General features: G+C 33.7%; 1 protein-coding gene across 2 annotated transcripts in view; it reads right to left on the reverse strand.

Moving 5' to 3' along the window:
- Positions 1–22246, reverse strand: part of abca12 (ATP binding cassette subfamily A member 12) — a 161131-nt gene that overhangs the window by 3718 nt on the left and 135167 nt on the right. For both annotated transcript variants that reach the window (XM_087268247.1, XM_087268246.1), the window contains 10 exons: positions 20892–21007; positions 19861–20020; positions 17415–17668; positions 15587–15791; positions 12720–12829; positions 12421–12571; positions 5655–5789; positions 5204–5307; positions 2596–2688; positions 2313–2418 (listed from right to left, as the gene is read on the reverse strand). In XM_087268247.1, the coding sequence (XP_087124373.1) occupies positions 2313–2418; positions 2596–2688; positions 5204–5307; positions 5655–5789; positions 12421–12571; positions 12720–12829; positions 15587–15791; positions 17415–17668; positions 19861–20020; positions 20892–21007 (1434 nt within the window). The remainder of the gene's footprint in view (positions 1–2312; positions 2419–2595; positions 2689–5203; positions 5308–5654; positions 5790–12420; positions 12572–12719; positions 12830–15586; positions 15792–17414; positions 17669–19860; positions 20021–20891; positions 21008–22246) is intronic.

The following is a 22246-nucleotide window of genomic DNA, read 5'->3' on the forward strand; positions in this document are numbered from 1 at the left end:
CTGGAAGAGTTCATCAAGATTCATTTTCAACGCCTCCTCCACCATCTTACCCCAGACATGCTCAATAATGTTCAAGTCTGGTGACTGGGCTGGTCAATCCTGGAGCACTTTGACCTTCTTTGCTTTCTACACTGTGCCACTTTTTTAAATGATCAACTAGAAGTCAAGTTATTAATTGTTGCTCCTACAGCTGAAATTGACGACAAAGATTCAAAAAAAAAGATTTGTGTAAAATGAATTTTCACTTTAAGTTGAAGTCACTATTAAAACACACAAATGATTACAAAATAAAGGCTGAGTAAATGAATCAAAATCAAAACTGCAGAAGAACAGTATTAAAAGGTTTTCCAGCTGTTTTAGAACTGTATTCAGGCTGCACTATGTTTAAATGTATTCATCTGATGTAATAAAGTTGAAGAAGTTCAGAAAAGGCTGAGTCTGCAGTTTAGTTTCAATAAATATTCATGAATATTCACTTTCACTGCAGAGAAAGTTTGGAGTTCTGAAACTTTTACAGGTCGCTTTTGAAGAAAGCTCATCTCTCATTCAAAAATCAGCCCAAAATATATAAATGATAACCTGGATCCATAAATGAAAGTGATCATTTTATTTAAATAGAGAAAATAAAATGCCAGAGAAAACAAAAGCAAAAGTAAAAAGTCAAAATTATTAGCCTTTGTGAGATATGAATCACACAGTTTAATAGAGAGATATTTTAAATACATTTTAAAATATAACCCTTTTGATAACTAATTAGGCCAGACCAAATCTGAATTTTTATTACAATTACTTTGCTATTACTGCGCAGAATTTTTAATACAAAACAAATAAATAATATTAGTTGAAGTCAGAATTATTAGCCCCCTTGTTTATTTTTCCCCCCAATTTCTGTTTAACAATTTTTTTTCAGCACATTTGTAAACATAATAGTGTTAATAACTCATTTCTAATAACTGATTTATTTTATTTTTGCCATGATGACAGTAAATAATAATTGACTAGATATGTTTCAAGACACTTCTATGCAGCTTAAAGTGACATTTATGGCTTAACTAGGTTCATTAGGTTAACTAGGCAGGTTAGGGTAATTAGGTAAGTTATTGTATAACAATGGTTTGTTCTGTAAACTATTGAAAACAATATAGCATAAAGGGGCTAATACTTTTGACCTTAAAATGTTTTATTTTTTTAAATAACAACTGCTTTTATTCTAGCCGAAATAAAACAAATAAGACTTTCTACAGAAGAAAAACTATTATCAGACATGCTGTGAAAATTTGCTTTCAATTTTGCTCTGTTAAACATCATTTGAGAAATATTAGAAAAAGAGAAAATAATCATTCTGACTTACATAAATACATCTGTACATACATAAATATAAAATAAAACGTAAATAACTATCTAACTAACTTAATAAATTAATAAATTTGCAGATGTTTGTGGAATGATTTTGAGAGTATAGTAAGTACAAACTTAACACATCAAATAAAAAATAAGAACTTTATAACTTTTATTTATTTATATTTTACAATGTAAATCCAATTAGATTATTTTTTTTGTTAAGTAATGTCTTGCAAATAATATATCTACTAAAAAGCAGTATATATTACTTTACTTTTAATATTAAATTACTTTAAAATTACTGTACAATATAAACCTTAACTGTATTTTGCATAAATTATCTAAACATTTGCAAACTATTGAATATGTAAAAATGTGTTATCGAAGAATGTATATAGAAATAATATATATTTACATGTAAATAAGTAAATTTATAGACCAGGGATTGGCATTTTAAAGGTCAAAATTATTAGCCCCTTTAAGCTATCTATTTTTTCGATAGTCTACAGAACAAATCAAACCATCGTTGTACAATAACTTGCCTAATTACCCTAACCTGCCTATTTAACCTAATTAACCTAGTTAAGCCTTTAAATGTCACTTTAAGCTTTATAGAAGTGTCTTGAAATATATCTGATCAAATATTATTTACTGTCATCATGGCAAAGATAAAATAAATCAGTTATTAGAGATGAGTTATTAAAACTATTATGTTTAGAAATGTGTTGAAAAAATCATCTTTAAAAAATCTTCAAAAACTAAACAGAGGGGCTAATAATTCTGACTTCAACTGTATATATATATATATATATATATATATATATATATATATATATATATATATATATATACATATATAAAATATATATGTGTGTGTGTGTGTGTGTGTGTGTGTGTAGTTTCACATGAGTTAAACTGAACATTCTCATATAAAAATCTAAAGTATTTAAGATGTGCTTTGTTTTTGTCACCTTCAGGCACGTGCCGGGGAAGTTCTGCTGCATGAAGTTACTGATCATATCTACATCATAGGAGGCTCCGGTTAAATACATCTTCACCGTGAACCCGCTGCCGAACCTGTCAGACCAACACAAGATTATTTTATCAGTGCCGACTGAATTATGAAGTGTCTGCAGGAGATATCAAGCTCTGCAGCAGCAATAATAGTGGGAAACAAAAGGAGACGTGAGGAAAGCAAAGGGGAAATAATTGCTAGTTGGAAACAGAGGACACGGAGAGAGATAAAGCGCTGACCTGTTCTTGATGTGCTGTAGGGAACCCAGGCATCTGAACTGTCCTTTCACCATTATGGCCAGACGAGTGCAAAGAGCCTCACACTCCTCCATACTGCGGACACAAATACTCTCTCAAACCACAGCTGGCGAAAACTTTCAGTGGAAATATGCCATGCTCAATGTTCGCAGGAGATGCATGGTATGGTAGTGTATAATATATCACTGTCTTCAGGCTTTTTTTAAATGTGTTTAAAGTTTCTGCAATGCTTAGTGGAGGAAACAGTGTGTCTTAAATAGTTTTTTTATCTAGTTTTCACTGACAACTGAATCCAGAAGACTTCTATAAAGGTAAAATACAGTCGGCGAGGCAACACTGAAAAACAGAAATGTTGGCATAGTTTTCAAACTAGGGACTGATGGAGCTCCAGGGGGGCCGCTGGAAAATATAGCTTAAAATATATATGGTTTGTAAGGATCTCAGTGTTTTAATAACTTATGGCATTATAGCAAATCGACTTCTGATATGAAGCTGAAACTTTTTCATCCATAATGTTAAGTTAAATTATTAACATTCATTTGTGTATATATTTTAATTAGGATATAATATGTTATAATCATGCACACTAAGTAGTTTTGCTTTTGGGAATATTTATTTTTTCAACTAAACAAATGTATTATTTAGAAACATATTCTGTAAATAATTCATCATAGCTAATTGTTAAGAATATTTTTATATAGGAATAAATAGACTTTCATAAGATAATTTTCATATATTAACATATTAGTGTCATATAGTAATACATATTTGCTTTAATATATTAATTAATATATATTTTTCATATTATTACACATATTATACATATATTAACATGCATACAAACACACATATTATTATGAGTAAACAAATATTCAGTATATATTGTAAAACTAAAGAGCAACATTTGTAAATTTTTGTGCATTTAATTTTCCTAGATTTCTATAAAATTCTCCACTTTATTTTGATATTATATGTAGCTCGTCATCTTTACAAGAAATATTTACTACATTATTTTTTCTTTCTAAAAAATGTTCAACTGTCATTGCTATGAATTGAATTGATACTAAGGACTATTTTATGGGCAATTAATATATAATAATTACATAATTATTACTTATTAGACAAAATTAGCTATAAAACTGCTGTGAAATTCTATATACTCGCATATCAAGAGCAAAATTTGTCTTAATATAATTACATTCTTAAGGCTAATAAATAATTAATTGTCCTTATAGTACCATGCTTAAACATTTCTTTTATTATTACTATAATTCATTCATTCATTGTCTTTTCAGCTTAGTCCCTTTATTAATTTGGGGTCGCCACAGTGGAATGAACCGCCAACCAGCACATGTTTCACGCAGCGGATGCCCCTCCAGCCACAACCAATCTTTGGGTAACATTTATACACACTCATTCACACTCATACACTACGGAATTTAGCCTACCCAATTCACCTGTACGGCATGTCTTTGGACTGTGAGGGAAACCGGAGCACCCGGAAGAAACCCACACGAACACAGGGAGAACATGCAAACTCCACACAAAAACAACAACTAACCCAGCCGAGGCTTGAACCAGCGACTTTTTTGCTGTGAGGCGACAGCACTACTACTGCGCCACTGCGTCATATACATTATTATTATTATTATTATTATTATTATTATTATTATTATTATTATTATTATTTTTATTATATTTTTATTGCTGTTGTTGTTGCCATTGTTTTTAATTTATTCATTAATTTTCTTTTCGGCCAAGTCTCTTTATTGATTAGGGGTCGCCACAGCGGAATGAACCGCCAACTTATCCACTAAATGTTTTTACACAGCAGATGCCCTTCCAGCTGCAACCTATCTCTGAGAAAGTCATTAATGATTGCCTAGCATTGCTATGAATTTATTCAAATGACTATACTGTATATTAACAATTGTTCGCTTATGAGACAAAAATCTCCATAAAACTGATAGATATAATTGCAAACTTAAGGCCAATAAATAAATAAAAAATATCCTTAACATAACTTGTTTAAAAAAGTGCCTTTTACTACTATTATTTCTATTATTGTTGTTTTTGTTGTTTTTTCATATTTATTATTCTTCTTCTTATTTATTATTATTATTATTATTATTATTACTATTATTTATTTTTTTGCTTGAAATACAGTACATGTTTATAACTACACTGTAAAAAAGACATAATTCCATACAATCGATTTGATAAAACATGAAGGAATTAAGTTCATTTATCAGTTTTTGCAAATTTAAGTGGACTAAAAATAAAACAATTAAGTTGTCCCCACAAAAAAAAAATCAAGAATTAAGTTGTTGCAGCTCATTTTAAATAAGTAGTTGTGTATATGTACACTGTAAAAAAATGGGTTGCCTTAAATTTTTAAGCTGAATCAAATTAACCTTATGAGTCCATTGAACTTATATTATGTTAACCTAATCTAAACTGCTTGCGTAACTTATAAAACTAAGTTAATCATGTTCTGACTTAATTTTATAAGTTACAATGATTTTAAAACACATTAATTCATAATATAATTTTTTACAGTGTACTAGTGTGTGTCATGAGCATGTGTTACCTGTGTGATGTCAGCACCACCGCGCATTTGCCCATCACTTGTTCAGAGATGATCTTCCAGAGATGCCGTTTGGATCGTGGGTCCATTCCAGAGCTGGGCTCATCCTGGGAGGTTACAGAAGAGACATGTGAGAAACATGTGGGATGTTCCAGAGAGCTTACAAAAAAAAAATATCCAATGCAAAAAACCCACACACACACACTCTCCAGGTAAACGCAATCATGCCCACATTTCAAGTCAGAATAAGTGATGTGCTACAAGATGTTGGCCAAACAGCACACCAACGCATTTCAGAGGTGTTTGCAACGAGTGTGCAATATTTACCCATTCAAAGCCCTCAGAGCAAACACTCCAGTATGGTGATTTATAGAGCTGCTGTGTGATTTACTAAAGAGTGGATAGTTTCAGCTTAGCGTGAAGATGATGGTGATCATGTGTGTTTTTGGCTCACCAGGAGAAGGATCTGAGGGTTTCCGATGAGGGCTAAGGCTGTCGAGAGTTTCCGGCGGGTTCCGCAACTGTAGCTCTCGCTTGTGTTGTTTCTGTGGTAATTCAGCTGCAATTTTTTCAACAGATAGTTCACAACCTAAAAGGAAAAAAGCAAGAGATGATGTTACAACAAATATATGCACATACTGTATGTTCTTCGTCTCCACATCTGGTGAGAGTTGGATTTGGAAAAGAAAAATTTCCAAATAGAAAATTTGACGAACGTTTTCCAAGTTTTTAATTCGAAGCACTTGCAAAACAGCTGTTATCAAGAAAGGAGAAGCTTTAAGCTTGTTGGTCAAATAGTCAAATAGAAATAATTAGTTCCTTATTTTTAGTAATAATAATAATAATAATAATGATTATATTAATAATATGATTAATTAATATTACTATTAATGATAGATATATGCTTAATATATTGTAAAAATTCTATTATATTTTAATATAAAAAGTAAAATTTCCAAAAAACAAAACAAAACAACAAAATACAAATCAGGAACAAAAACATGAAACTAAAAACACAATATAAAACAAAACACAAAATAAAAAAAAATAAAAAAAATCCTAAAACAAAACAAAACAAAACATGAAACAAACAAAAAACAAATCAGAAACAAAAACATGAAACAAAAAACAAAATAAAACAAAGCACAAAATAAAACACAAAACAAAAATCATGAAAACAAAACAAAACATGAAACAAAAAATACGAAATACAACATGAAACAAAACAAAACAAAACATAAAACAACAACATAAAAACAAAACATGGACCAAAACAAAACAAAACATGAAACAAAACAAAACATGAACCAAAACAAAAAAAAACAAAATAAAACACAAAACAAAACATAAAACATAAAGCAAAACAAAACATGAAACAAAACAAAACAAAACATAAAACAAAACACAACAAACAAAAAACTAATCAAAAACAAAACTAATCAAAACAAAAAACTAAACATAAAATAAAACAAAAAGGCGAGAAAATATTTTTGTGGGAAAATATTCTTGTACTTTTTTTTTTTTTTTTTTTGCTATTTCTGATCAGAACAATCTCAAACAAATTCTCAAACCGGGAACCCTTTTTTTTTAAGTACTTACAGTTCAGTCATGACTTTCCTGCAATTTATTTTTGATTAACAAAGCAATAATTGTCCCCAAAAAAGGCTTAACAAGTTGTTCTAACACATTAACCGGTGTGGTCTTGACATTATAATGAGTCACTTTGAATAATGTTTTGATTAAATGCCTGTTGACATTTGACCCAGCACAGCGCATGTCACGGTTTCTGCATTCATTTAACTAATTGGATTCATACATCAAAGGATCCAAGTAGACGTTCTATGAATTTAAATAGCTTCTCATAAACCTGTAAGAAACCATAAAGGACTCTTCATCTAACAGGGGTTACGCGCACCTACAGATCATACAATTGGGCTGAAATTTTACCACACGCTTCCCTCAGGAAATCAAAATTTACCAGCCGTTTCCTCTGGATCCTCTAATACAAGTTAATGGGCCAAACCGCAAAAGCCATTTCAAAGTCTCAGCAGCTTCTACACCAATGCTGCTGGTGGCCAGAATATGACTGATGATATTCATAGATTGTTAAGTCGATTCCCACTCTGCCCTTGTTATAGAAGGGTAACATCATCGTTACGGGGTGCTGCCTTTACTTCATTTTAGACACTGTTGGACTTTATATCAATTTTACTCAAGTGTTACTTCAGCCAAACACATTTAACATTCTGATGTGATTTACTCAGCCTTTTTTCATTTCAAACCTGAATTACTTTTTTCTTTCTTTCACAAAAAACAATACAATGTACAATATTTGTTTTATGATTTTCTTATTAGTAAAAGTGGATAAAGGCCTTAAGTATTATGTTTTATTTCATACTCTCTGTGGCTGTTGGATGCCTGATTCTGATTGCTTCATAAACATTCTCATGATCAATATTAAACAAATGCACAGGTAAAATAGCTTGATGATATACCATATTACTCTACTTGAAAAAAGTCGTGTGGCCTACCCAAGTTTTAAGAACAACGAATAATAACTTGACATCTGGTTGATCATTTGGTATTAGAAGTGGCTTATATGAAAGGCAAAGAACTTAACTGAAATAATGTCCAGTATAGAATATAAACTCATAGTGCAGTGGAAAGATAACTAATATTGTGTATGACTCTCATGAGCTTGGACGACTGCATCTATACATATCTGCAATGACTCAAATGACTTATTAATAAAGTCATCTGGAATGGCAAAAGAGTTCTTGCAGGACTCCCAGAGTTTATCAAGAATCTTTGGATTCATCTTCAATGCCTCCTCCCTCATCTTACCCCAGACATGCTCAATAATGTTCATATCTGGTGACTGGGCTGGCCAATTTATTAATAATTTATGAATAATTTGTTATTAATGTCATCTGGAATGGCGATGAAAGCATACTTGCAGGACTCCCAGAGTTCATCAAGATTAATTGGATTCATCTTCAATGCCTCCTCCTTCATCTTACCCCAGACATGCTCAATAATAATCATGTCTGGTGACTGGGCTGACCAATTTATTAATAACTTATTAATAAAGTCTTCTAGAATGGCAAAGAACGCATTCTTGCAGGATTCCCAGAGTTCATCAAGATTCTTTGGATTCATTTTCAGCGCCTCCTCCTTCATCCTACCCCAGACATGCTCAATAATGTTCACATCTAGTGACTGGGCTGGCCAATCCTGGAGCACCTTCACATCTTTGCTTTCAGGAGCTTTGATGTGGAGGCTGAAGTATGAGAAGGAGCGCTATCCTGCTGAAGAATTTGCCCTCTCCTGTGGCTTGTAATGTAATGGGCAGCACAAATGTCTTGATACCTCAGGCTGTTGATGTTGCCATCCACTCTGCAGATCTCTCGCATGCCCCCATACTGAATGTAAACCCAAACCACGATTTTTCCTTCACCAAACTTGACTGATTTCTGTGAGAATCTTGGGTCTATGCGGGTTCCAATAGGTCTTTAGTATTTGTGATGATTGGGATGCAGTTCAACAGATGATTATGCGGATAAATCTACCCTCTGCCACTTTTCCAAATAATTAACTAGAAGTCAAGTTATTATTTGTTGCTCTTACATCTAGGATTGATGAAAAAACTTTTGTTAGGTAGTGTTAGAGCATAATATAAAGCTTTTTTTTTTATTTTAGGCAGTAAAAGACCATAGGATTATGACAATACTGTTCAGATCTTAAAAAAGCTATGTAAGTATATGAAAACCAGTATCACAGAAAAAATGAAACTATGGGAAATGTTAATTATTATAAATCAGTTAAATTGATCAGTATATTATATGTATTATTTGAGATCATTTCTGCACAGGCTAACCAACGTTAAAAAATATCAGCAGACATAAACCTGAATTAAATGAATGGAGAAATGTGTGTGTGTTATAGAGCCGTGCGCTCATAACTTCATTAATGTGTCACACTCTCCGATCATAACAGAGTTGATAGATTCAGTTCAGCTTTAAGCTTTCTACATCAGAATACTGTGCAGGATGCAATGAAAAAGAAAACAGAGATAAAACAGTGTGATTTATCTTCTAAACAGTTTGAAACCGCATAACACAAAACAAATGCTTCCGACTCTAAAGTAAGATTTAAAACCTCATTTGTTCTCTACATTTAACTGATTATTGAAGCTTGGTGTCTAATTTGTATATCGACTTTATTGCTGCTATGTAAAAACAATGATGAATAGTTACCTAATAATGTTCAGAGATCCGTTCCAACTTTTCTGAAGTGAAAGTCATAAAATTAAAACAGCTGTTCTGTTTTTTTTTTATTATTCAAAAAAACCAAAACTCACAGAAATCAGCCACAAATCAGCTACCACATTCAACAACAGACAAACACTCACTGAAATACAAGGGCTATTTATACAGGTGACAGCAACAAGGCTTATCATATGGATGACGTAACAAGGGGAGGAGACAATGACACTCCAGGACAACTAACATTAACATGGGTGTGGCACGAGAGGACAACAGCAAGGAGTAACAGACATAACAAAACGAGTCAGACACATACAAAGACAGGGATGGGGCTGTAACATTAAATAAGTAGTTTCAACAAGTAGCAAAAATACTTTTTTCACTGTATTTACATGCATTAATAAATTAACAGATTTGACAGTGGGCTAAAAAACGTGTGAATTTCTGAGCAAACAGATTCCAGGTGGGCCTAGTTATCAATAACAGCTAAAATTTCCATTTCAGGGCATCCCTAAACAATAAAAGCCACAATTGAGTGATACAAACAGCTATTAATAACACATACAGGTCTATTGTTGGATGTGGATGCTATTTCAACTTTCAGAACTGCTTGATAAAGTGACATTACAACCTTTTATGCAAGCTAGCTATATTCTCTCAGACCAGTGTATCAGTCTTTAGTAAAACTAAAAATAAAGATTTCGCATCTGTGGCCAAGGGTGAGTTTTTAAGAAGTGCTTTTTACCAATAAACCTGAGAGAATGCAAGATTAATTGGCTTCCTCGTTAATCAATGCGGAGGAGAGCCAACTGCTTCCTGTCAAATGCAATACTGAGACTATACCAAACTGAGATCTATTCACAAAGCCTTCTGGAATCCAACAGGGGTTTCCAGGCCGCGGTCGATGATGGTTGAAACTGGTGAAGTTAATTAATAGTTAAAAAGCTTGGTGGCGACAGCAGAAGCATATTTTTTACTTGTGTGGAAAGACATCATCAAACTAGAGACACACTTCATGAGAAACAGATGCAAAACCTTTGTTCGAGATTTAAATGATATATCAGTGGGTCAGTGATTTGTGTCCAGTGATGGAAAGAATCCTAAAATATATATTGTCAAGATAAAGAACCAATACTTACAATAAAAATAACTATTATAAACTACTTAAAGTAAGAGTATTACAATGTGATAATTACTATTTCCTCTGATACCCTGCCAATAAAATTTTTGTTTACATGACGATTCCTTTTAAGGGTGTTTCTTAAGCATTTCTAAGTTAAATTATTTGCCATTCATGGATAATATGATGAGTTCAGATGCAAAAAAAAAACTGCCATCTGAAATTCCCATATAAAATAGAACATTATTGTCATCCCCTTTTGTTTATGTGGAGATATTTGCCTTTAAAGACCAGAAAAAGAACTTATTCTTTGCCATAAAAGTGACGTTACTGAACATACACACAGGATCCTGATGAAAATGCTCATTTTAGAAGAAAATTCCAGACAGCATTTAGAGGTTTTTGCATCTAAACTCTTCCTATATTAAATGTGAGATTAATCTAATGTGAGAACACATTGCATTATTTTGCACCTATAATAAGCCAACAGAAAGCCGGTTGATGCGTTTAGATGCTGAGTAAATTCTGTGCTAAGGGGCAGAATGTTTTCTGAGACGATATGTTAAAGCTTAGGTTATTCACTTCGAACCCTGACTAACAAGTTAACAAGATATGATTGTCCAATAGGGATGAAACAATTAATCTGACTCACGATTCGATATGATTACAGTACTAATCTCACGATTTACAATTTAGTCATGATTTTTTAACAAAATTATTTGAAACAAATTTAAGGTGATGAGCCCTTTCATTTTTTTCCTAAATGCTGCACATTTGTTGCAAAATATATTTTCTGCCATGACTAAATTGCCCTTAAAAAATACAATAATACAAGCTAAAGAAGACTCATTAATATAAACAAACTAAAATGATGACTGTGCTAGGATTTTAAATTTTTAAAAGAAACGTCAGAAGATCTATGATCCAGGGGACGGACCACTGGCATAAAACACTGATTATAAAATGACTAATTATATAGTAGGATAGAGACAGGAGTTGAACATGATTATGAAGGTGAATAATTAATATTACTCGTATAATTAATTTGTTTAGGTATCAGTGCGATACACTTAAGAAGAGATAATCGTGAACATTTTTAAATATTCAATAATAAAAATAAGCAAATTATTAAAATATGAATAAACTCATTCAAAAAGGAGAGGTTAAATAATCTAATACCAGCTTTTGTAACAGAACAACTTTCTTTTTCATTCTGAAAAAACATCTTAACCAATTCAAATATCCATAAACCACTAGAACAATTGCCATCCCACATAAATGTACTAAAATTTAGCTCATCTGTAGGATGTAATGAAGATGACAACTGCCACAGTCACACCGTCATTAAATTACACATTTGTTTGTTGTGAATTTGCGCCCTCTAGGGGAGAAATGACATATTGTGAAAGAGAAAGCACTCCCTGTCTGTTTTGCTAATTTTACAAAAACATATTGCTTTGTTGTAATTAATAATATATACAAATAAAAATAGACCCTTTACAGTTTTCAAATCTGTGCTTGTCTTATCAATACGTTAAATAATGACAGCATTTTATGACTTAATCTGCTAATACGTGTCTCTGTGTTCGTCGACCCCAGGGAGTTAACTTAGTTTAAACGTCAAATATTCCTTAGATGGTGAAGCTGCATTTCATCAGCTATCAGTGTCATATAATACTTCATAAATTAGGAACTAAAAATCAAAAGAAAATATAAACAAAACCCTAATCATAGCTATCATTTCCACAGAATACATGCACTTTCTGTAGGTCACTTTGATAAGAAAATGACCTTTGCCAAAAACGAGCGAGAGGATGATGTAGTTGTGACCTTACCTGGCTAATGTCCCTCTTGGAGATGCCCCTGATGCGGGCGTAAAAATAGAGATGTTCCTCCCCAGTCAGAAGGTCATCCAGTGCGTCCACCTGAGGGCAGTAACCAATGTTTATGCCCTCTCTCCTGCAGTCTATGATGTCAACCATCCTCCTGAGGACACAGGCCAGAGAGATTTATGAACAGGCAATGAAAACCAACACAAATGTCTAGTAAATAGCTGGGAGTGCATTAGAAAAAGACGATGCAAACAGTTAAAGTAACAGATGTCGTTTTTAAAGGGGGAAGGAAAAAAAGGTACCCGTCAATGTCACGGATCTTGGCCGAGCCGCCAGAAGGGCTGATGTCTCCCGTCAGCATCTTAAAGGTAGTGGTCTTTCCTGCACCATTGACTCCAAGCAATCCAAAGCACTGAAGAAACATAATTCACATTCAATGTGTAACTGTCATTGATTATTCTTACACTATCATAAATCTTATATAAAAAAAACAAACATTCGGAGGTAAAAAATAATGAAGCAGGGCATATTTGCCAAGTGCTTTAAAAGGGAATGTTTGGAAATATATAGCTGAGTTCCCTTGTGATGATTGTATACACGACATGCGCATTTCTCAACAAACATCCACATTCTGTTTGAAACGTTATTGATTTGGTCGTTTCATATTTAATGTTTGTACAAAACTTTTTCCTGCTTATATAAAGTTTGAAGTGCTAAAGCCTTTTCATGCCAAGGATGATAACTATAATGGTTAAGTTCATTGGAATCAGTTTGTGAAGAATTTTTTCCAGGTTTTGAACAATACAAATTGACCAATGATGCAATTATCTTTACACTAGTCTATAGTTATTAATGATTTACAGTAAGGGCTGCATGTTATTGGAAAAATTCAATATTAAAATAAGTTTTGCGATATGAATAGTAACACACGATAGTTTGAATAGCTCTATTGACGATTCTCAGAAGTAAAGTCTGGATCGCATACGCAGCCGGCTTGAAGTGTGATATGCACAACATTATAGCAGCATTTTTTATGATACTATATAACAATAATTCTTATTTTAAAGTTACTGTGATGGTTGGGTTTGGGGTCAGGTGGGGGTAGGCGTTAAAAAATATAATTTAGTGGGTAATTTAATAGATAGCATAATTAATACTCGGTACAACTACTGTTTTTACATTACAGTGATGATTGGGTTTAAGTTTAGGGTAGGGGTAGACGTTAATAAAATCCAATAAATGGGAAATTTAATAAATAATATAAATAATTCTTGTTAACTTCCAGCCACAACTGTATCTGATCTAGCAACAACCATTTTCTGGGGAGTCTAACAGTAGTCAGGTACAGAAATTGAATAATCACATTGCAAAAAAACGTGTTTCTTATTTTGCTTTGTCTCCTTTCCGGTCCAAATATCTAATAATTCTTAGATCAAGTAAAAAAGTTGTTTTGTTTTCAACTTCAGAAGTAAAAATTTGTCTAAATTAAGAGCTTTTTTTCTTAAAACATGCTAAATAATCTGCCAGTGGGGTAAGTAAGATTATCCTGTTTTTGCCTTGAAATGTAAATATTTAGACTAGAAACTAGACAAAAATTCCAATTAAGATTTTTTTAAATCAAATAAAGTCAGCAAATCATATATGTTATATATATTCTGTATAAATAAAGTAATTAAATACAATTCTCTGCCTCCTGGGGTCCATTCTTCATACCTCGCTTAAATGGTCTAAGATGATTTGGCAGATCCTGGATCTTGGATCTAAACTGATCTCTGGCTAATTTGGTTCTTCAAACAAGTTCACGAATCGGATTAAAATGTCTGGATGAATTGATCTGAGATCCTTGCGTGTGTTATTAAGAAGTGATCTTTCGATCCTTGAAATCATGATCAGCAAGGCAACGATTTTCTGACGGGACAGCAGCGTAATGACATCATCTGATTAATATTCAATTATCCATGTAAGCGAAATTACATAAAACTTGTAGTAAACGATGTTAAATATGATACGCAAAAACTTTCCACCTTTGTTGTGAGCTGCATACTGTACTCTTTCATTTGTCTAGAGAATTTAGCAATTTATTTAGTTTTACATTCAGAGCAAATTTTCCTGTTTATAGTAGCCAAGGCCTATTCACGATTGCAAAGAAAATATCTGTTTGCACACATACAAAAGAAATACAATATAAAATAATTCACAGACTCCATATCTCCCCTAACCACAGACATTTATTTAACCCTTCTAATTTGCCTATGTGTTCGAAATGTAAAACTGATGTAGGTACTTTAACGCATTGTATGTGGTCATGTAACAGACTGCAAAGGTTTTGGTCTTTGGTGCTGGGGGAAATGGAAAAGATCTTTAACATGCTGTTGCATTTTGACCCAGTTTCATTGATTTTGGGTATACCTAATGGACGCATTTTTTCATCAGCTAATAAGAAATTGCATAACACATTAACCTTTGCCGCCATAAAAATATTTTACTTGGATTAGTGCTAAATCTCCATCATGTAAAGGTTGGCAGAAGATAATTTTTGAGTTAATTCCCGTGGAACATCCTACCCATGTTTAACACAAAAAAAAACTGTAAAAAATTTTAGAGTCCATATTTGGATTATTTGGAATCTATTGTAGTTTTGCCCTATCACGATTAAAGGAATACTGTAACTGTATTATTATTTGAAAAATAGGCAATGTTTTAGCCCTTTTTCTGATCTGTTTTATTTGGGGTAGTCCTGTTTTATATATAATCAGAGCTTTTTTTCTTTTCCTTTTTTATTTTTTTTTCGCCATTGATTTGTTTGATATTTTTCTTTTGAAGATGTTTTGTTATGTCTGTATTAATGTGAAAACCCAATAAACATAATTATAAAAAAATAGGGTTAGAAAATGTTATATATTTCAAAGGAAAAACAATAGAAATAAACAGATATTGGAATAAAGTAAGTAAATGATCATATGATTAAAATGAACTACAACACAACATCCACTTTTCAGATCAAATAAAACCCAATGCGCCAAATCATATTCATGTTGATTATAAGAAATAGATCTAATTAGGAAAATAAAATAGGCTGCAAATTCCATTTCATGTTGACTCTAGACTGGAATATTGATTTTCATGTAAACACTCTCATAATGAATATTAATATGCAAATAGCACAGACCTCGCCAGCTGGGATGCCCACAGACAGACTCTTCACCGCCTGTACCCTCTTGCTGAAGTTTTGGTACACCTTAGTCAGGTGATTAACCTGCAGAATATCAGAGCTTGCATCTCCACGGCCCACACGCAGACGTTCATCCAGCACATCTTCATCTTCATTAGGACTATAACTCTGAACAGCATTCCTCTTCCAGCAGAATAACCGCCTGTGAAGAACACACCAACGCACCAAAAATGAAAGATATAATATATAATTTTATACATTAGTAGTCAAGCATTTAGCAGATGCTTTTATCTAAAGCCACTTATATTGCATTAAGATTACATAGTGTATCACTTCATGCATTTCCATAAAGATTTCAACACTTAATCCTGGCATTTGGAGCTATTTAAACCATATACATTCACCGGCCACTTTATTAGGTACACGTGTCCAACTGCTCATTACCGCAAATTTCTAATCAGCAAATCACATAACAGCAACTCAATGCATTTAGGCATATAGACATGTTCAAGACGATATGCTGCAGTTCAAATCGAGCGTCAGAATGAGTGGAGATTTAATGTTTGCTTGGTCGATTTTGTAAAAACTGAGCGGTTCACTAGCAAGAAAATGGATCTGCAATTAGCCAATGTTATTCCTCATTACTGCAAACAGGTAAGAGGGCTAATTTTGATACATGCCATGACTATCCATAATAATTGTTTTTATTTTTATGTAAACAATAAATATATTTAACATTTTTATCCTTAGGGCAAAGCAGTGGCGCAGTAGGTAGTGCTGTCGCCTCACAACAAGAAGGTCGCTGGGATGCTGGTTCGAGCCTGTGCTCAGTTGGCATTTCTGTGTGGAGTTTGCATGTTCTTCCTACGTTCGTGTGGGTTTCCTACGGGTGCTCCGGTTTCCCCCACAGTCCAAAGACATGCGGTACAGGTGAATTGGGTAGGCTAAATTGTCCGTAGTGTATGAGTGTGCATGTAAATGTGTGTGTGGATGTTTCCCAGAGATGGGTTGTGGCTGGAAGGGCATCCGCTGCGTAAAAACTTGCTGGATAAGTTGGTGGTTCATTCCACTGTGGCGACCCTGGATTAATAAAGCGACTCAGCTGACAAGAAAATGAATGAAATGAATGAATTTTTATCCTTCAATTTCTCCTATTTAAAGATTTTTGTGTTGCTGCACATCTCTGTTTGTGTAATACGCAATGTGTATCTGGGGGTTTTAGACCTGCCTAGAGGTGTAAATCACCAACACAGACTTTAAATAACAACAAAAACTGCACTGTTTACTTTAGACCAGCTTGTAATTGGTCAATGTGGGATCTATTTCAGTTGCCTCAAAACAACAATGCGTGTTACTGCGCGTTTTTCCTTGCTAATGCACTACTTTTCTATTGTTTTTCTATGTAAACACGTGCTTGACAGACATCTGTGTCCATTGTGCTCGCATCTCGTGTCTTTTATAGAGCCTTGCACGTGAGCGCCACATTTTTTTTCCATTGCAAGTTTCTGTTTACAGGCACTCAGTGTCCAGATACCCTCCTGCTTTATGCTGTGCTTTTTTTTCAAACCATTACAAAGCATTGAGTCTTGCATTTTTTTGTAAGCAAAGACGCTTTCAGTGTGAATAAGCCCTAACACACCTCCTATTCATGCCCGCACACCCAAGGGCACTCAAACAGGCGCAAATGCGTTCGCTATTTAAACAACATGGCACAGGATGTGAAAATGATACCTGCACCAGACTGAAACTGGCAAATAATACTTGTCGTACACGGCTCTGCATTGAGTGTATAATAAGGCTCATAGTGTCAGAGCCTCAGGTATACCTGACTTTGCGAAGGAGTGTCTTGTTAAGCAGCAGGCGGAGCGTGAAGCAGATGAAGCCCTGCAGGAACATGGAAATGAACATCCAGCCCAGAACATCCATGCTGAAGGGGTTCTTGTAGGCATCCACTCCAAAACCGCTCAAGATCTGCACCTGCATGTCAACCCGTGCCAGCTCCATCAACCCATTGCCAAAGCTGAACTGAGGGAAGACTAGAAATATGTTGCTCATGGTTTGGTAGATATTCTGGATGCTCTGAAATGAAGAGTGAGATCCAGGTTAGAGAAGAAAGGACAATCTGCAAAGCTATTCTATTTTGATAGGGTTATTTGTTTGGTGAAAACTTATATTATATTCTTATTTTATATTATAGTCACATGTTGAACTAGAGATTAAAAGATTGTGGTGAGTACTTTTTAGCAATAGTGCATAAAACTGATGATAATTATATGAAATGTATAGATTTATGGTAACCATTAATGAATAACAAACTTTTTAAGCACCAAAATCAGCATATTCCAATGATCTTGGAATAATGTGATGCAGAAAAATTGATTATTGATTCATTTTCCTTTAGCTCAGTCCCTGATTTAACAACGGACTAAGGATGCTGCAAATTAAAGCTTTGTCATTATAAGGATACAATTGTTTCTAAAACATAAAAATGAACAATATATTTTAAAACTGTAATAATATATTTTTATCAAACCTTGGCGATCATAAGAAACATCAAGAAAAAAAAAACTATTAAAATATTTAATTCCCCAAAAAAGCAAGAAGATATAAGCATTAACTCTCTGTTTACATGTTGGTAAGCAGTTTATAACTGCAGATACAAGTGCTCTACTCTTTACTTATAAGCACATATATAATGTGATTTTATTTTTATATTTTGTTATTTATTATTTTTTCATTACTAAATTAAGTATTGCATCATTTACAAACCAGTTATTTGAGAGACGTTGCTGTTTTTTAAAGATTAATCAAAATGCGTTAGGAAATGATTAATAAACTATTCAAATTAACATATGCATTTCTTATTATTCAAGCATATACTAATAGTAATATGTTAATAAATGCTTTATTAATTTAACGTCATGCAGTTTTGTGACCTAATCTAAAGCGAGGAGAATGTATGCTTTATAAATTCATCAAAAATAACAATTAAAGGCTCAACTATTAGTATATGCCTGAATAATAATATATAAATGTTGATTTTAATATGTATTAATCATTTACTAACTCATTCTGAATGAACTTAAATACCCCAACCACTCTTAAATATAAATTATTTTTAAATAATGCCATACTTAATTTAGTCATGAAGAATTTATCAGTAACAAAGTATGAAAGAATAATTATTAAGCATATTTTAAATTAAATAAACTCCTTAGTAATGTTTATTAATGTAGAGTTAATGCTTAACAAATAATAAATTCACTGTTTGCTAATGCTTAATAGATAATTCATAGTGTGTAGTAAATATAAAGTGCTACACCATTCACTCTTGTGTATTACTCCACCAACATACAGCAACAAGCAGAGGACACTCTACAGTTTGATAAAAATTGCTGCTGTTGGACAACATAAAACATAACAACAAAAAAAACATAATGTACTTTTAAGGCTTTTTTAGCTGAAAATGCAGTTGTTTAGATTGCAACAATGCAGTTTATTTATAAGGATTTTTAAAAATATTTATAATTTCCAGGGCATCAGATTGAATGCATCGGCCACATTAGCCTGTCTGAGCAGACCAAAGAAAGTAATGGTTGATGTTTCGCCACAAGATGGCGACAGAGGCCGCATAAAAAGTCCTTAGGGGAGAGAAACAGCATTTTCTCACCATAAACTTCAAACTACAGCAGAGCAAATTTGTATAAATCAGGTAAGTGACATTCTAAGCTGATCTCCCTCTTCAGTATTTTGCATTGATGTATTATACCAAAGAAACTGGTAGTGTTTGCTTTGCTCTGTCTTTTTCAGGGTTAATTATTGTGATATCCCGATCACAATAACAGCAACAGACAAATCCTGAGAAATCTCTGTAGACTGATGACATTTCATGCCGTTCAGCCTTAAAATATTAAAATGTGTGTGTAAAATCACCTTTTTTGTCATCACTGTAGATATTATGCTAGAGAATCATTTAAATAGTAGCTCTAAAGTGATGTTGTTGAATTAGTAATGGCTTCTGCTGTTCTGACGTCAGCTGCAGATGTGAATGAACGGCGGAAGAAAGTAGTTCCTCATACAAAAGAATTCTGAGACTCTCTCGTGTTTGATCTTTGTTTATATACAGGATTATGCCCTCATTCTGTTGTATAAATGCAATATCACACTCGTAGCAGTGCGATGTGGCTGTATACCATCACTAGTGGGACACTGAGGCACTCAGCCAGGTGCCTATATACTGTACATGATCGTCTCTCTGACTCATTGCTCACCTGGTCATTCTGGTTGAGCTGACCGAGGAAGTATATGATGGATGTGGAAATGATGGTGTTGACACTGATGAAGAGATTGATGCAAACATAACCAATGAAAGCCATCTCTGTATCTTTGAACATCGCGGATAGAAGGTACATCCAAGGGAAGGTGGAAAATCTAAAAAAAGAGACATAAAAAAACCTATAAAATCAGTCAATTTTAGGTTGCATGCATCAAAAAGACAAAAGAACTATAGTAAGACTTCCGCTCTGAGTTTAGCAAAGCGAGAGCGAGAGAGAGAGAATATATTCCACAGTTGAGCTAAGAGGCCAGAAGATAAATGAGTTCATCTATTTCCTCTTGGTGAAGCATTCTCTCGCCTCTTCAGCTTTACAGAATGATCTGCTTTTTTATTCATTACTCTTGGTGATTGGGGTGGCGGGGTCAAGGAAGAGGATGTGTTTAAACTCAGGGTGTACTATGTGTGTGTGTGTGTGCATGTACCCATTTGCCGGCCTGTGTGCGCCTATTGTTAGTGGTGGAAAGTCCACATCGCTCAGCTAAACAAAAGCAATTAAGCAGGTTGAAGGGAAAGTGGTCGGATGGCTGTGATGTGTGGTTATTTATGGGAAGAGAGCCGGTGAGCTCACAGGCAGGATGAATGCAGGCCAGACTGCTGACTTCACACAATGAAGGGCCTCCCAAGCAGCCTGGAGCTCTGAAGCCTAAAGTCTGACTGTGAGTGGCCTCACTGCTCTCCACAATGCAATTAACTGGGTGACGGAGTGTGTGAAATCGCTTCTTCAGAGCTCAGGCCTTGCAGGAAAGCTTCAAGGGGCTCTCCTCTTCCTAGCAAAGAGCCTGTGTTTACCTGAAAGGTGGCGCATTAACTAAAATGTCCTCTTTGCCAACGTGTAGCGTTTGCTGAATAATACATTCATGAAGCCCTAATGCCTTGAGGAGCTGTCAGCACGGAGATGTTCTAATGAAACGTCTGTCTTGTGACAGGAAAATCTCTGGTGATAGAGGGACTTTAATGCATGCTGACCCAAATAGCACCAGTAGGAGTGTGACCGCGGCAAGGTTCTGTCTCTCTGTGAAGGCTGGGAGCTGAAATGCTGCGACCATCACCACCGACAGCACCACTGGAATCATGTATAGAGCCTGCAATGCAGAAAAGCACACATTGTAAATATAAACAGTCTTGCATGGAATATGTTTTATCATTAAAGTTGACACTAAATAAAAGTTGCGAACACGTTTTTTCTTCTCCATTGTGATGTGAAATGACTTCTCAAACAAGAAAATATGTTAAAAAAAAAGTCTTATTTTTGCCCGTTAATTATTTGTGTATCTCATGTGATTAGTTGTGAATTAAACTTATGAGCAAAACTGGAATACTGCATATAACATTTGCAAATTGAGCACAGTTTCCATCCAATAAATTAAATAAAACTATATTTTCACTTGCTGATAAACTGCCGGAAACATCAAAAAGAATAATTAAATTTGCTGTGGTAAGAAATGCCAATTTGGACGTTTTATCTTAAATAATAAGTTAGTTGTGCTTCAGAAGACGAAGACGAAATGCAATGAACGCGCAATGACTTTTGAAGGCGCGAGACGCTCTTTGAGGAACTCAGGAAGTAATAATAATGACCCATTTTGATAACAGATTGACCAAATCAACATATCAGATGTTGTACAATGTAGTTGGTTCACTGGTTTGTCCATCCTCCAATTGGCCTAATTTTGGTTGTCACATGATCTGTTCAAGCAAAATCATGACTTTTTTAGATGCGCATGCTGGAATTTGTTCAGTGTTTAAACTACGTGTTTCAATCATAATTTATGCATATTATTTCTTAGTGGATTTATCCTACTCAGTGGTTTTCATGTACATTTTCAAAATTTATGTCCATCTTCCATTTACAATGTTTATGCAATACTCCAAAATAAAAAATAAATAAAATAGGTGGATGGAACAGCAATTTTGACAGGGTGTCCAACCCTCACATTGGAAAGTACATGAACATAAGGGAATAGAAGTTATTTGTATTAAAGTTTATGAAGGCATATGAATTCACATTTCAGTCATTTATAATGACTGTTTTATAGTGACTTCCCTATTTAATTAATTATAATTTGAATTATAATAATCTGAGCCATGTATAAAGTTAAAGTATGAATTATTAGAATTTCCCTAACCCACCTAGTTAACCTAATTAACCTAGTTAAGTCTTAAAATATCACTTTAAGTTGTATAGAAGTGTCTTAAAAACATCTAGTCAAATATTATTTACTGTCATCATGGCAAAGATAATATAATTCAGTTATTAGAAATGAGTTATTAAAACTATTATGTTTAGAAATGTGTTGAAAAAAATCTGCTCTCCGTTAAAC

This window comes from Danio rerio, chromosome 9, assembly GCF_052040795.2.
Source record: "Danio rerio strain M-AB ecotype USA chromosome 9, GRCz13ab, whole genome shotgun sequence".
Classification (NCBI taxonomy): domain Eukaryota; kingdom Metazoa; phylum Chordata; class Actinopteri; order Cypriniformes; family Danionidae; genus Danio; species Danio rerio.